The sequence below is a fragment of the Rhineura floridana genome, chromosome 4, assembly GCF_030035675.1.
Source record: "Rhineura floridana isolate rRhiFlo1 chromosome 4, rRhiFlo1.hap2, whole genome shotgun sequence".
NCBI lineage: Eukaryota > Metazoa > Chordata > Lepidosauria > Squamata > Rhineuridae > Rhineura > Rhineura floridana.
Genome location: NC_084483.1, coordinates 35,419,724 through 35,436,107, shown reverse-complemented (window position 1 = coordinate 35,436,107; position 16,384 = coordinate 35,419,724). Strand labels below are relative to the sequence as shown.

At 45.3% G+C, this 16,384-nt stretch overlaps 2 protein-coding genes across 3 annotated transcripts in view; both read left to right on the top strand.

The window, feature by feature from the left end:
- TAF1B (TATA-box binding protein associated factor, RNA polymerase I subunit B) overlaps nt 1-16,384 on the top strand; it is a 57,806-nt gene that overhangs the window by 19,693 nt on the left and 21,729 nt on the right. The window lies entirely within an intron of this gene.
- LOC133382992 (uncharacterized) lies at nt 6,264-15,496 on the top strand. 2 transcript variants are annotated; one of them, XR_009762141.1, is made up of 4 exons: nt 6,264-9,264; nt 9,874-10,053; nt 13,564-13,671; nt 15,429-15,496. XR_009762141.1 is itself a non-coding variant. In XM_061622795.1 (2 exons), exon 1 carries the CDS (start codon nt 6,553-6,555, stop codon nt 9,232-9,234), a length of 2,682 nt encoding a protein of 893 aa, XP_061478779.1. In that variant the 5' UTR covers nt 6,264-6,552; the 3' UTR covers nt 9,235-9,264; nt 9,874-10,088. The 2 variants fall into 2 exon arrangements, 1 of the variants encoding a protein (XP_061478779.1); XM_061622795.1 differs by lacking the exons at nt 13,564-13,671; nt 15,429-15,496 and having other exon boundaries at nt 9,874-10,088.

Here is a 16,384-nt window from a genome sequence, read left to right as displayed (position 1 = left end):
TCTGCTGCTTCTGATTCTGTGAGAATCTCAGAAGATCCTTCCTCTTTTGCCTCTCTAAACCATACTCATTTAACTCTCTAAACCATACTCATTTCCTGTAATACCCCACCTCCAGTCCACACTGATGAATAGATCCTTGTTCACAAGGATGTAGGACTTTACCTCCAAGTGAGCTCTTTGCTTCACTCTTGGCCAGGGAGTGTGTTTTGGACCACAGCACCAGTATCTCTTTATCTCAGGTTGGCTGTTAGGAAGACATTACTATGTGTCCTTTCCATGGCTGGCTCCTGCTCTATCTGTGGTTCACTGCTCAACTCCTCCCACCCCCCGACACACTAACTGGTCTACTTCACTCTTTTCCATCAGCATAGACTCCATTTTACATTCCAGGATGGAATTAGGGATATCTCCCGCCAGTATTTCTCTCCTCCAAAGGCAACATGAGTTCAGCAAGCTTCAAAATCAGGTTTGCACAACTTATGATTGCCTGTGATTTTTACTTGCATTGGACACAATGCCACAACCTGATTTCGCGTCACTTACTGCCTTGTATTTGGACGGAGCTACTTTGGTGAGCCAAGTATGTGATGATGGTGGTTAAGGATAAGGAAACGGCATGTTCCGGATTCATGGTTATGTGTGTGTTCAAGTCATGGGTCCATTTTCTCTCTTATAAGCTGTATCTGGCTTTCATTTGGTCAGAAGGGTAATGAAGCTTTCAAGGATGTATATATTTTTGATCAGTCCTGTTTTACCTGTCATCCCCTTCCCTTGTTTCATGCCAAAAAAAGCAACTTTCTGGTTAGGATATGGGACTATATATTCTCATATATTGTTTAATATATATATATCTATTTGGAGTTAATGAAATTAACAGGTACACACATACGTAGCATTTCATTTTCTCTTGAAACAGCTTTAGAAATGACAATAGGCAAGGGTGAGGCTCTTTAAAAAGAGCTGGAAGGAAGTTCATTTCTGACATTTATTGTAATCAGGTGTATCACGGGAATCTACTGTTGTGTAACAGAAACTCTGGCTTGCCCTTACCTGTTGAAGTATTGCTTAAATCACAAGGAAAATAGGCTTACTAAAATGTTGGTCAGATTCAAACTATTTTTTTCTGTCGTTATATTTTATTTATATATGTGTGTGAGAGATATATGCTGAATTAAGGTGTCAACAAGTGTGGCTTTATACAATTCCATATGTGTCAGTTTAAGAGTGTTATTCACCCAGATCTGTCTTGCAGGATGATTGCTTTGTTCTGACAAGAATATAATTCATGTTGAATAATGGTTATCCTCTAGCTGCAGAACAGAATTACTTAGAGTTGTTTTCTGTACGGAGCTGCCTGCTTATGGCCTGGACTGCATTGATTTGTGGAGACTGGCTGGGGTGTGCATGTATAAGCGTGCATGTACAAGAGAAAGAAAAGTAATACTGAGAGTGTGAATTGGACATGATGGCCTTTTGGTATCTTCTAATCTGGTGATTCCATATTAATGAAACATGCTGATCAGGTTTAACTGCTACTCCAAGCTACAGCAAATGGGGAGGTTACAGTCTTAGTCTCTAAATCATGCTGCCAAAGTAGCCTAAACTAACCAAGCTGCTGCCCTGGATTCTCTTTTTCTTTTCTTTTTTAAATCTCTCCCAGTCAAACCTTGGCCTGCCTATATTGCTGATGTTTCTTTTCCCACGAGAGTTTAATTTCACTGGTATTGCCAGGCTTGGATGTTTTTGTTACTGAGAGAATCTACTGCCAGTATCTTATCTCCAGAGTTGGGTGTTGCATTCTTCATGAATTGTTTATTCCTTAGAGCAAGTCAGGATATTAAGCAGCTCTCTAACTTAAGCTGTAGGCGGTTCACCCACATATTTCCTGCCATTTGTGTCCTTTAGTAATCCAAGGCACACCCTCCCTCTGTTACATCACCAGGAGCATATACTTCACAGATATTAGGATTAGAGGAAGTGTCCACCCTTTGCATCACTGCTCTTAATTTCCTAAACATTTCTTACCTCCTCTGTGTTTCCCTACTATTTTTTCTATCTGATAATTAACTTAGGAGAAAAAACCCTAATCTTTCAGTGTTTAGCTGAATATGATTACAGAGGGGTTTTTTAAAGTGGTATGACAATTTTATTGTTATTGTATCACTAGTGGCTTAAGGTTGTAACAAGATGTAAGCATTTCAGAAGTGCAGGCTTTCTCTAAGGAGCTCACAGTATCTCTCAGAAGGAAAGAAACTCCAGTACCAATAAGCATATGATGATACTGTATTTGTGTTGGTAACTTACTGTTAGCTGCTTTGTGTTTACAGTTCGAAGGGAAAGCAGAGTACAGTAGGGCCCCGCTTCTCGGTGCCCCGCTTTTCAGCGTTCCATTAATACGGTGCCAGCAGGGTGATCAGCTGAAGTAGGGGCTGGAGCTCCCCGCGCTCCAGCTGATCGTGCTGGAGGCGGGGAAGATCAGCTGTAGCACTCTACAGCTGATGTTCTCCTCCTCCCACACGATCAGTGGGTTAGGTTCCAGACCCCCATGCTACAGCTGATCCGCTTTTCGACAGGGGTCTGGAACCTAACCTGCCGTATGAGTGGGGCCCTACTGAAATGAATATGAATCCTAAAATCTGTCGGTGTACAGCCAAATACCGATCATGGAGAATGTTATCAATATTTTTCATGTTAAGTCATCTTTTTCTTTGTGAACATTTCATTGTTCAGAATGTACTATTATTATTTCATAAATGCATATCCCATCATTTAGAGAACTTATGAGGTAGATTACAATAATATACATATTTTTTTAAAATACAACAGTATAAAAAAACATAGTTAAAACTAAAACACAATCACAAAAAAATTCAAAACAGTGGCTGCCAGAGAATACATTAAATCAGCACTCAGTCCAATAAAACTAAGTCAAAAATAAAAGTAGCACCACAATAACAGCAGCCCAATTAAAATCCTTACATTATGAAAAAAGCAGCAGTAAACAAGCTTTCAGTGCTTGCTTAAAGACTTGTAATGGTGAAGCCTGTCAAATCCCAACTGAAAATGAGTTTCAAATCAAATGTATTAATAAGGCAAGCAAATACAGATTGTAGCCATATAAAACACAAATAAACATTAATTGACATAAGCATGAAAACATATAAAATACAACAGTAAAACATATACAAGAAACAAAGTGTTTAAGTCCCAAGACTTTACATATACTGGTACTTATCTAAGTTGAGCAGCCTTCAGTGTGAATTTAGCAAATACAATAGGGCCCAACTCATATGGCGGCTTACGTTCCAGAGTCCGCCGAAAAGTGAAACTCCGTCAATAAACTGGTGCCCGACGCCCAAAAAACGCTGTAAAAGCGCTACATGAGTGGGGCCTTACTCTAATTGAAAATCGCCGTATTAGTGGAATGCCGAAAAGCAGGCTGCCAAAAAGCGGGGCCCTACTGTATTAAACTTTACAAGCCTGTTCAGACTGGAGAGCAAATACTTGATCTTATCCATATCACTGAAGGCAGGAACCACCACTAAAAGTTTCTCTAACTATTTTCCCTATGAGTCCGGCCATCACAACGGGTTTTAGCTCCACCTATCGTGCGAAGGCAAGAATGTCTTTGAAGTCAAGACTAGGGGCATCAGGCCCCTCCCACTCCCCAGTTCATTCTTGCCTTCGTACGAACAAGATTGGAATTATAGCATAGCATTGAGCTAAGTCTCTCATATTTGTTTGTGTATTTGTCTTCAAATCCTTCCTTTTTTCTGTTTTGTGTGTAGCTCACTGAGGGTCCCCACAGAGACCGCGGCTGCGGCTCTCTTCGCTATTTTCCCAACCCTGAGCTATTCATTTCAATTTACTTTCCTTCCTTGACTGGGGGCTCCCTCTGAGACCGCGGCTGCGGTTCTCTTGTTTTTGGCCGTTTTTGAGATCCCCCCCCCCGGCTCTGTTGCATCCATTGTCTGGGGGCTCCCTCAGAGACCGCGGCTACGGTTCTCTTTGTTTTTGATCGTTGTTGAGCTTCCCCCCCCCCCGGCTTTGTTGCCGCGGCTGCGGCTCTTCCGATCTCAGCGGGAGCTTGCGGCTGCAGCTCCCGCCGGTCCCCCGTCACTCGATTTAGCCTGCCCGGGTCCGTTTTCTCCCCCTGTAACCTGTGGCTGCGGCTACTCCATTAGTTCCGTTACCTGAGTTTTACCTTTTACCTCAGCTCACCCTCGCTACGTGGCTTTAATTTCCCACTGCGAAGGTCTTTGCAGACGGCGACGGCGGCTCTCTCTGTGGCAGCTGCCGCTTTTCCCTTACTGCACTGTTCCCTCCTGGGGGTTTTTTAGAGCCGCTAGTGCGGTTTTCGGCCCCGTGGTTCCTCCTGCGAGACAGCGCTGGGCAGACCTTCCCCCAGTTCGCTTCCAGACGGCCGCCATTGCTTCTCCTCTCTCCGTCATTTTTTCCCGCTCTTTTTTTCCGGGCGCCATTTTTTGAATTCAAATTTCCTGCCTTTTTTGTTACCCTTATTAACCATCGGATACCTCCCTTGCAGGGTATCTATCCGTATGTGTGTTGTATACGTGCTGCAGACAGACTTACACAGGGCTGATTTTCACACAATTTTACTGTGGCTGTAATCCTAGTGGCTGGATTATATTATCAAGGCTGGAGCTCCAATCCTAGTGGGCTGGATTATTTTATCAAGGCTGGAGCTTTAATCCTAGTGGCTGGATTGTATTATCAAGGCTGGAGCTTTACTCTTAGTGGCTCATTTGTACTAAATCTGATTTATATTGGTCCTGCCCCCTCTGAGGTCGTGCACCAAACCTGAAACCCAGCCTACAGCACTAATCTGAGTGTACCAACTCTAAAACAGCCTATATTACATTAACGCTGATACCTCAGTGCATTCTGCCCCCTCTGTGGCAGTGCACTTCGCCATCTGCCAGTGTATCCTACCCCCTCCGTGGTAGTACGCTGTGCCAGTTCGGGTCTTTACATTCTGCCCCCTCCGTGGCAGTGTACTGCACCCAAGTTAATACAAGATGGCAGAACAGCCAGGCATGTCGCCATCAACCCATATGGTGCCAGATCAGCCAGGCATGCCACAATCAGCCAAGCCACAACATCCTAACACGACTAAGACCAGACATACCAAAGCACTGGCTAAGACAAAACATCTTTCCAGCCATAGTAAACCAAAGCGCCCACGTTATGTCTCTGTGCCAACCACCACCACAGCACAGGCACACATAAGCGATATTCTCCATTCCCCTGCTGCTACCTCTGACGAGGAAGAGTTTGTTGGCTTTCCCCTGTGTTTGCCTAACGAACCTCCCTCCGTTTTACCGCCCCAAACATCTGTTCCAATAGTTCCTCAGGCACATACATCTGCCACATCCGGTCTGCAGCTGTCTCCTGATTTCCTCTCCCAACTTCAAGCCATGCTGGCATTTTTCACCCAAATGCAGTCACTACCACAAGTTCCTGCCATACCTCCACTTAACATGGTCCAACGTGCGTGCCATGAACCTCATTCCTCCGGTTCACCAGATCCCTTTGATGTAGCCAGAGGCAGATGTACGGACGAAGCCTCGTATGCGGAGGAGTCAACCTTCACTGACCATGTTGAAGGAGACGACTGGAGTGACTATTCAGATCATGAGGAGGATACATCGTATCGCTTGTTTAATACCTCAGACTATCAGCCGCTAGCACGCAGGGTAGTTAATACCCTTGGTCTCCAGACTGCGCCTTCAACTTCGCCCGCCCCAGCTATCAAAGGGGCCAAGGTCCTCAAATCCCCTGCACCTACTGAACACTACATCCCGGTGCCGGACCTAATTACCAAATTAGCCTCTGAAGAATGGGCCCATCCACTCAAAGCTCGACGCTTCAAGAACCTGGCTGACAGACTTTACGCCCTAGCCCCGGACTTTGCCACCAAGTTAGATGTCCCTGGCATAGATGAGCCAATCGCTCGCCTCGTTTCACGATCGCTTTTGCCCAGGGAAGGGGAATCCCACCTAAAAGACACTACTGAGCGACAAATAGACTTCGCCCTCCGCGAGAATCACGAGGCCACTGCCCTAGCCATGCGTGCCTCCGCTTCAGCCTCCATCTTCTCCAGAGCATCTATGATGTGGCTGGATGACCTTCTAGAGGATGCTAACCCTGATCCTGTCACCCTCAGAAGAGCACTATTGAAATTGCGTAAGACAGCAGCTTTTGTGGCCGATGCCACTTTGGATGCCACTCAGTTAGGGGCACGAGCCATGACGGCTCAAATAGTCGCTCGTCGCACCCTCTGGCTTCGCCACTGGCAAGCTGATTCAGCGGCCAGATTGAATCTGTCCAGGGCTCCTTACTCCGGATCTCTACTCTTCGGCGAGGAAGCTCTAAAGGCAGTGCTGGTTGATCCAAAAGACGCCCACAAACCGGTTCTGGCCACAGTCAAGAACAGCGACCACAGACCTTTCAGGCGATTCCCTTCCTTCCATTCTAACCAGCCCTTTCGAGGAACGCGGCCAGGAGGACGAGGCCGCGACTTCAGACCCTATGACCCCAACGCATTCAGGGGCTCCTGGAACCGACGCTTCCAGGGCAGAGGTCAGTACCAAGGGCGCAGGGGCAACTCATCGTCCTCATATAAGGGAGGCCCTCGCCTACGCAAGTAGTCTTAACGCCCTCCCCATAGGTGGCAGATTACTTAATTTTGGAGGTCGATGGCTGCGCCTTACTAAGGTCTCCTGGATCAGGGACCTTTTCAGTTATGGTTATACCATAGAGTTCTGGGCAACCCCATCAGACAGATTCCACCCGTCTCCTTGCCCAAGGGCACCAGCCAGGCACAACATTATGCAGACAGCTATACACCACCTCTTGGACATAGCGGCGATAGAGCCAGTTCCCACAACTGAGAGGTCAGAAGGGGTGTCCTCCCTCCTATTTGCTGTGCCAAAACGAGATTTATCATGGAGGGCGGTATTGGACCTCAAGTTTGTCAACCGTTTTGTAACATATCACAGGTTCAAAATGGAATCACTCCACTCCATTACAGAGAGTCTGCATGAAGGAGACTTCCTGGCTTCTATCGACCTTAAGGAAGCGTATCTCCATGTGCCCATTTGCATAGCCCACAGAAAGTTTCTTCGGTTTGCTTTTGGCCACCAGCATTTTCAATATAGAGCGATGCCATTCGGCCTCTCCTCTGCTCCAAGAGTGTTTACCAAGGTGCTACTCATCCTAGTGGCTTACCTCCGGACCCAAGGGGTTCATACCTACCCATATTTGGATGATTTGCTAATACGGGCCAAGTCGGAGGAACTGGCTCATCATCACCCTCAATGTTTTGCAGGCCTACGGCTGGCTTGTCAACTTCGACAAAAGTCATCTCCAACCAACCCAACGCCTACTACATCTAGGGGCAATGTTGGACACCCTGCAGGCAATGGTCTTCTTGGCTCCAGATCGCATCACTGCCATCACAAGCATCGCAAGGTCCCTGATGCAACAAACATCCGCAGACGTCATGCTTCTCGCCAGAGCGCTCGGGATGTTTATATCTACAATCCACATTGTGCCATGGGCTCGAGCCCACACTCGGCCCCTTCAATGGATTCTGTTGCCTTTTCAAAAAGACATTGCCAGCTCCAACCATCGCAAAGTTCGCTTGAGCCCCGCACTGCGCCTCTCCTTCGGCTGGTGGACCAAGGTTCAACACCTCTTCAAGGGCACGTCGTTCAGAGAACCCCGCAGAACCGTTGTAACCACAGATGCCAGCCTCATAGGTTGGGGAGCCCACTGCAACTCCCAGTACGTTCAGGGGGTTTGGTCCAACACAGAGCAATCCCAAAGCATCAACTGGCTGGAACTAAAGGCTGTCCACTTAGCTCTATGTCATTTTCAGTCTCTGTTCCCTTTGCATCATGTGCTCATTCGAACAGACAACACGTGTGTAAAATCACATTTGAACAGACAGGGGGGCACCAGGTCTCGTCCTCTGCAGGACTTAGCCTCCCTCATCTTTGTCTGGGCAGAACAACATCTACAATCCCTGAAAGCAGAGCACCTCAGAGGGATTTGGAATGTGACAGCAGACTGGCTCAGCAGACAACAGGTCTTTCCGGGAGAATGGAAACTTCATCCAGCCATTTTCCATCGTCTCCAGTGTCGGTTCGGCGCCCTATCAGTCGACCTGTTTGCCTCCAGTTGCAATTGCCAGCTTCCCAGGTACTTTGCCCGATACCTGGACTCAACAGCAGAAGCAGTGGATGCTCTGACAACACCGTGGCCAGACGGTCTATTGTACGCCTTTCCTCCCATACCATTGTTAGCCAAAACCTTGAGGAAGGCGCGAACCGAAAGGGCACAGCTGGTTCTGATAGCACCATTTTGGCCACGCCGACCGTGGTTCTCAGATCTTCTGGCAATGTCAATGATGGATCCTTGGACACTTCCAGTAAGGCCAGACCTTCTATCCCAGGGTCCAGTACTGCACCAGGACCCTACTTGGTTCAATCTAACAGCGTGGCGTTTGAACGGGGACATTTGAGGTTAGCTGGACTGTCTGACGCTGTGATTGATATTATTTTGGCCTCGAGAAGACCATCTACCACCCGTATTTATCAACATACCTGGGTGGCTTTCTCCAAGTGGTGTCAGTCCCACCACCATGATCCATCCCAGGCCACTGTGCATCAGGTGCTCCAATTTCTCCATAGCGGCTTTATGATGGGACTTCGACCCAACACTCTACGTCGACATGCGTCCACTCTGTCGTCCATTCTCTCAGTGTCCTCTCCTGGAGATCATATTTCCTCACATCCGTTCATCAAACGTTTTTTGAGGGGAGTCGCCCTACGCTCTCCGGCTGTTGTCCATCGGTTTCCCTCATGGAGTTTGCCGAAGGTTCTGCAGGCTTTGCAACGCCCTCCGTTTGAACCCATCAGGACTGTGCCTCTTCGTATACTGTCCTTCAAGGTCTTGTTCCTGATCGCAATCACATCTGCTAGACGAGTTTTGGAGTTGGGCGCATTGTCTTCCGCTCGCCATCTCTGCGTCTTCCATAAGGACTCTGTTGTACTGGAAACTGATCCTTCCTTCCGTCCCAAGGTTGATTGTGTTCCATTGCAACCAGGACATTGTTTTGCCTTCCTTTTGCCTGAATCCTACCCATCCTCTCGAGAAGGCTTGGCATTCGTTGGATGTCCGGAGGGCTCTCAAGACCTACCTGTCTAGGACCCAGGATATACGACGAACTGAGTCTCTGTTTGTATCCTTTCATCCAAGGTCTATGGGGCATAAAGTTTCCAATCCTACCTTATCCCGTTGGTTAAGGGCATGTATTACTTTAGCATATGAGTCTCTGAAGCTGTCAGTTCCAGCTAGTATAACGGCTCATTCTACCAGGTCAGCTGCCACTTCGGCTGCTTTTGCCACTAATGCTCCTGTTGCCGATATTTGTAGGGCTGCAGTCTGGTCTACCCCACACTCGTTTATAAGACATTATAAAATTGATCGCTATGCCTCTGCTGACGCTTCTTTTGGCAGACGAGTGTTGCAACAGGTTCTTAATGACGATTAACACGTGGGTGGTCCCTCCCTGTTTGGGCTGCTGGGGTACATCCCGTTGTGATGGCCGGACTCATAGGGAAAATGGACCATTGGTCTCACCTGAAGGGTGATTTTCCTATGAGGACGGACATCACGACCCTCCCAGTTGGAGGATGACTATATATTTTCTAATGTGTTCTATATTACTGTTACGCTATTATATTTAAATTTAAAAGTGAAGTCAAGACTTCTAGTTCTGTTATACCGCTATGTTGGAGTCATGTTACTATGCATGGTACTATTGTGTTATTTTCCTGCTGCCAGGCCTGTTGGCCTTGTTCTTGTATTTTTAGATATCTCCCCTTAGACTCGCTGCGAATGAACTGGAGAGTGGGAGGGGCCTGACGCCCCTAGTCTTGACTTCAAAGACATTCTTGCCTTTGCACGATACGTGGAGCTAAAACCCGTTGTGATGTCCATCCTCATAGGAAAATCACCCTTCAGGTGAGACCAATGGTCCATTTTTCCCTGGATGCAAAATGTATAGTGTATGGTGTCCTCTACCCACAGGCTGCTGCAGATCCAGAAACACTGAACACTTGGGGTTTTCTTAAATCTCCCTTCTGAGAAACTAGATTTCATTGCCTGAAAATGCAGGGCTCTAAATTCCTTGCGAAGAAAGGGTAGATCCATAAATATGGGGCCAACACTGAAAAAGGTCTTATGTGCCTGCCAACTTCATTGCTTTCACTGGTGCATACAGAAGCCAGGCATCATTGTTTTGATTTTATATTTATTTATTTATTTATAGTACTTATATACCGCCCCATAGCCAAAGCTCTCTGGGCAGTTTACAGTAACTAAAAACATTAAAACAAATATACAAATTTAAAAACACATCTTTTAAAAACAATTTAAAACACATGCTAAAATGCCTGGGAGAAGAGGAAAGTCTTGACCTGGCACCGAAAAGATAACAGTGTTGGCGCCAGGCGCACCTCGTCACCAAAATCATTCCATAATTTGGGAGCCACCACTGAGAGCAGCCTCCCAGCTTCTCTTGGAGTAGGCACCCGGAGGAGGGCCTTTGATCTTGAGTGTAGTGTATGCGTGGGTTCGTATCGGGAGAGGCGTTCCATCAGGTATTTTGGTCCCAAGCCGTATAAGGCTTTATAGATCAAAACCAGCACCTTGAATCGAGCTCGGAAACATACAGGCAGCCAATGCAAGCGGGCCAGAATCGGTTTTATATGTTCGGACCATCTGGGTCCCTGTTACCAATCTGGCTGCTGCATTTTGCACAAGTTGCAGTTTCCCAACCATCTTCAAAGGCAGCCCCATGTAGAGTGCATTGCAGTAATCTAATTTGGAGGTTACCAGAGCATGGACAACTGAACCTAGATTACCCCTGTCCAGATAGGGACATAGTTGGGCCACCAACCGAAGTTGGTAGAAGGCACTCCGTGCCACCGAGGCTACCTGAGCCTCAAGTGACAGAGATGGTTCTAGGAGAACCCCCAAGCTACGAACCTGCTCCTTCAGGGGGAGTGCAACCCCATCCAGGACAGGTCGGACATCCACCATCTGGTCAGAAGAACCACCCACTAGCAGCATCTCAGTCTTGTCTGGATTGAGCCTCAGTTGATTAGCCCTCATCCAGTCCATTGTCGCAGCCAGGCACCGGTTCAGCACATTGACAGCCTCACCTGAAGAAGATGAAAAGGAGAAATAGAGCTGTGTGTCATCAGCATACTGATGGCAAAGCACTCCAGAGCTCCGGATGACCGCACCCAACGGTTTCATGTAGATGTTGAACAGCATGGGGGGACAGAACTGACCCCTGCGGAACCCCATACTGGAGAGTCCAGGGTGCCGAGCAATGTTCCCCAAGCACCACCTTCTGGAGGCGACCTGCCAAGTAGTAGCAGAACCACCGCAATGCAGTCCCTCCCACTCCCAACTCAGCCAGTATCCCCAGAAGGATACCATGGTCGATGGTATCGAAAGCCACTGAGAGATCAAGGAGAATCAACAGAGTCACACTCCCCCTGTCTCTCTCCTGACAAAAGTCATCATACAGGGCGACCAAGGCTGTTTCCTTGCCAAAACCAGGCCTGAAACCCGACTGATATGTGGTTTCATGCCATTTTTGTACCATCCTGAGATCCTCTTAGATGAAGGGTAGTCTAGATAAATAAACATGTGGGCAGGCTAATGTGGGTGTAGGTGCTTCTTCAAGTAAGTTGGTCCCAAACCATTTAGGGCTTTAAAGGTCAATACCAGCACTTTGAATTGGGCACAGAAACATATAGGCAGCCAATGTAACTTGTCCCTTATAGGTATATGTTCTGACTGCCAGGCATCAGTACCTGGGTGGTCACAGTTTGCACCATTTGATGTTTCTATACAGTCTTTAAAAACATCCCCATAGACTGTGCATTTGAGTAGTCAGGCCTGGAGGTCACTAGTGGATGGTTAAATTAAAAAAATCAGTCTCAAACATAAAATTTTAAACCAATAAAAAGACATCTGATACTAATTTCAGTTGGAAATACATGATAGATTTACCCCACCCAGAGTTTAAGGTGGTATGGAAGGGGAATCATTGCTTTGGGAGTACAACCTCATTTCTCTTGATCCACTGCTGTTGTTGGTCAATCAGGTTTTGAAGAGCTACAAAAATCTGCCAGATCTGTTTGACCAGAGTCAATAGTAGGACATTACTATTCTACATACCACTGGATACCTCAGTTTTTTCAGAGACTTGAAGGTGGGCCATTGTTGCCCACACTTTTTTGTGTCTTGCTTATTTGGGGGACCAAACACACCGGCGAAGAATGGAATTGTGAGGTATAAAGCGCCCCTTCCTTCTACTTATTTGGAAGATAGGGAACCCACATTTCTGTACTGTGTGAAGTACACTCGCTTCCATTACCCACTACCAAAGACAGCTTGACCGTTGCTATCCACTTGGCAGCAATGGCAGTAGCTTCTTCTGGTATTTATTTTAATTTTTACTCTGCTTCTGCAACAGCAGCAGCAGATCTTCCTGCTGGTGGCCTGGACACCATTTTCTTTCACCACATGCAGCGTTGTTCCAAATCATTGTTGCAAGAGGTGGGGAGAGAAAATGGCAGTCACCACAAAAACACAACAGCCTCCACTGGTAGCTGCTATTCTCCCCCTCCCCAAGTCTCCCCAACCCTTCCCCCAAAGTCTCCCCATACCAGTGCATCCGAGGCTGTTTGGTGAAAAACAATTGCAGCTGGGTCACTAAAAACCAGCTGGGTCTGGTGTTGCTGCTGCTTCTGCCTTCAGCAACAGCACAGTACATAAAAAAAAAACCCAAAGAACCTGCTATATTGATAAAGTTAAGCTACCCCACCTGGTGGTTGCAAATTTCACCACTCCCCTTCTCAAATTAGCAAAATGGTCCGCACTTCCTTCATTTGAGTGGGGCTTGAGGGAGTCATTTGGATTTACTTCTGATGTGATGATTTTTAAAAATGCTCACTATCATATCTCAGCTTCATCAGATGTATGAGTTAGGCAAAAAAGGATGTAAACACTAGCAGGCTGAAGCAAAATACAAAACAATTAAGGGAATAATTAGGAAAGAATTTAAATCTGATTTGTATTTTACAAATGTCAGTCTACAGAATATTGAGTCACTAGGTCATTGATGTTTCACATACCAGTTTAGCTGTAAGTTTTGTATCTGGCAGTCATTGGCAATATTGTCAGTTCCCTTACATAATTGGCAACTGGTTACACTGGTGTTGCATCACAGATTTCAGTATCTACAACATTCCAATATTGTATAATATTTTTACTTGCATACATGACAGATTTACCTTTAAAAGTGATTTTTGTGTGCTTTTTGTTAAATTGACTGACTCATAGGGTGTTATAGATGCACATATTTGGGGGGGGGGAAAGTCACACCAGGCCTCTATCATCTGTAAAGACCCTTGACTTGTTAAAGGGAAACCTTCCCCCCCTCCATTTCCACAGTTTATCTACCCACTTGGAGAGGGTTATAGGTGTTTACTAACAGATGTACAATGAAGATCTCAATATTATGGATTTGCTAGAGGAAGCACTGGAGTGACCTTGGATGAAGTAAGTATGCTATCCTCCTGTTTCTGAATGTTCCAGTTCTGGTTTAAATTATATGGCTAAATATGCATGTAGGTTGCCTTTTGAATTTTTTTTTAAACCCTTTATATGGAAAACAGTACAGTAGTACCTATATTTTTGGGAGTATTTTTTCCAAATGATTGTGTCCAAATAGTAGAATTATCCAACACTTACATTGTTTTTGTTCACAAACCATTAAAATTAAGCCCTGGGCTGTGACAGATTTAACATAACAAAATGTTTAAGTTTAATAAACATATTTAAAACCAATTTATAGCTGTTTCTTTAGAGTAGTGAAAATGTGTATATGTGTAAGAAAAGATTCATTTAGAAACATCATGTACAGTAATTCCCTATACGGTTTCGGCCCAGTATACCTGAAGGAGCGCCTCCACCGTCATAAAGTGTGCCGCCCTACAAGATCTGCCACTCAGGGCCTTCTCTCGCTTCCGCCGACTAAAGTGGCTAGGTTGGTGAGGACTCGAGAGAGGGCTTTTTCTGTGGCAGCCCCCACACTTTGGAACTCCCTCCCAATGGATCTTCGACATGCCCCTTCCCTAGATATATTTCGCCGGGGCCTGAAAACTTGGCTATTCCATCAGGCCTTTATGACCTTTGAGACTTCCAAGGTGAACTAGTCCTAGAACTGTAAAAACAATCTACTAAATACTGTAATTTTTGTATTATACTGTACTGGCTATATTGTTTATTGTATTTTATTATGTTTTATTGTAAGCCGCCTAGAGTGGCCATTGGCTAGATAGGCAGCCTATAAATTAAAGTTTATTATTTATTATTATTATGTTCACCTAGATCAGGGTCTTCCAAAATAGCATGCCCAGGGTCATATAAAAGCCTTGGTGGAAGGTATGGGCTGATGACGTTGAGTGGGGAGGGAGACTGCACTTCCAAGTAGGTGTGACAGCCAGCCCAGATAATTTTGTGATTCCACATAGCTGTGCCATGCATTGCAAGAAGTATAGTATTGCAGAATATCCTGGGGACATTTCTCTGGTTTGGTTATGCTTCACTGATGTCCCCCAATTATTGGTTACTTGTGCAGCTGAATAGCTGCTGGGGGTAGAAGAGCGCCTGGCAAAGTGCCTGAATTTTTTCAAGTGTGAAATTTGATTAGTCGTGATGATACATTGCTGTTTCAGCTTGTGTCATTAGGAATAAAACATTGGCAATTCATTGAATTCAGAGAACTGGTTGGATATTCAGTTTCATTTGCATCCGGAAAGGGGCATACTTTTTCAGGTTCTTTTCTTTTAATATTTGGAATGTCATGCATAGGCTTATTTTGTGGTATATCAAGGAAATTCTGCTTTGACTACCTATCCTGAAATGTCTAAAGACGAATGTAAACCCTGATGTGCAACAGTCCTGTAAGGCGTGTATTTCTTGTTTTTCAGGAAAGGTGCTTCAGGCAGAAAGGTTACTTTAAAAAAAACAAAACCTTGCTGTTCTGAAAGAGCATAATATAGATTGCAGACATTTTACATGCATGAGTAAACTTTTTGCTGGAGGTACTTATGCTTTGCACTATTTGTGGACTCTGGGGGAGCCTGATAATGTTTTTTGTTTAATTGACATGATCAAAAATGAAACTTTTAAATGGAAATTTTGGTTTCCAGAATCCTAAATGAGTTAAAAGAAAGGAAAATAATGTTTGTTAAAACATACATAGAACCTTTCCCCTGCACCTATGAATTCTTTTCTCCCTTTTCTATGCTCAGTTCCATAGTACACATATCACAGTAATTTCTGTCAGACAGAGTCTGAGACAACCCCAGCTACATACAGGCACCTATTGGTAAGCTTAAACAGATGTTTGATATGATATTTTTGGACATGGGCAGGCCTCCACAAAGCTACAACACCCAAGACAAGCGTCCTTGACCCTTTTGAGAGAGATCCCCAGCAGCAAACAGCCCCCCACCTCTAAGGTTACAGCACATTCAAGAGAACCCAGAGCAGGACTCTCTTCTTGCGCGGTTCATAATCTGCTGTTTCATCGCTTCTCAGTGCCCCATAACAGGTGGGAGAAGAATCCCTTCTCTTCTCCCAAGCTCTACATAGAATAATAACTGGCTAGCAATCCTAGCGAACATTTGTGGACACCCAGGTGTTAAACTTTCCCCCCTTCCAGTCCTCCAACTTAATGAAGTACGTAAGAGAGATATAAGCATACATCTCTTCTACGTATATTATGATGTTAGAATTAATACAGGAACATCTTCTATATCAAGCAGCTTGTATAAAATTTCCAGCCACATTTATGATATTATGGTTGCCAAAAAAGTTTGTTTCAGATGTTTTCTATGAAAATATACGGAGACTATGTTGAATCAGTACCTATTGTGTGTGGAAGGCACTTGTAGTTGGGCAGCGAAATTCCCTAATTTTTCCCCATTTCATCTTTCCTGCTGAAGCCCCCTCCCTGTGCTCCACTGAGTGTTGCTTGTGGGGAGCAGGGGCTAAATTTCAGAAGGAGCTTTTCAGGGTCTGTAGCAGGAGGCAGGAAAGCTTTTTTTTCCCCCTGGGAATAGAACTCTGCTTGTGGTTGTTAAGATCCAAGCCAGAATTTATTACGTTTGTTGTTTTGGGTTTAAGTATATATTTTTTGTTTTAAGTTCAGTAAACTCTCTCTACATGTGTACTTTGTGGGGTGCAGTCCCTTTTGTTTCTGTTA

Bases quoted from the DNA above. Each gene is read 5' to 3' on its own strand.
- LOC133382992 (XM_061622795.1), top strand. From the start codon at position 6,553: ATGACCCCAACGCATTCAGGGGCTCCTGGAACCGACGCTTCCAGGGCA.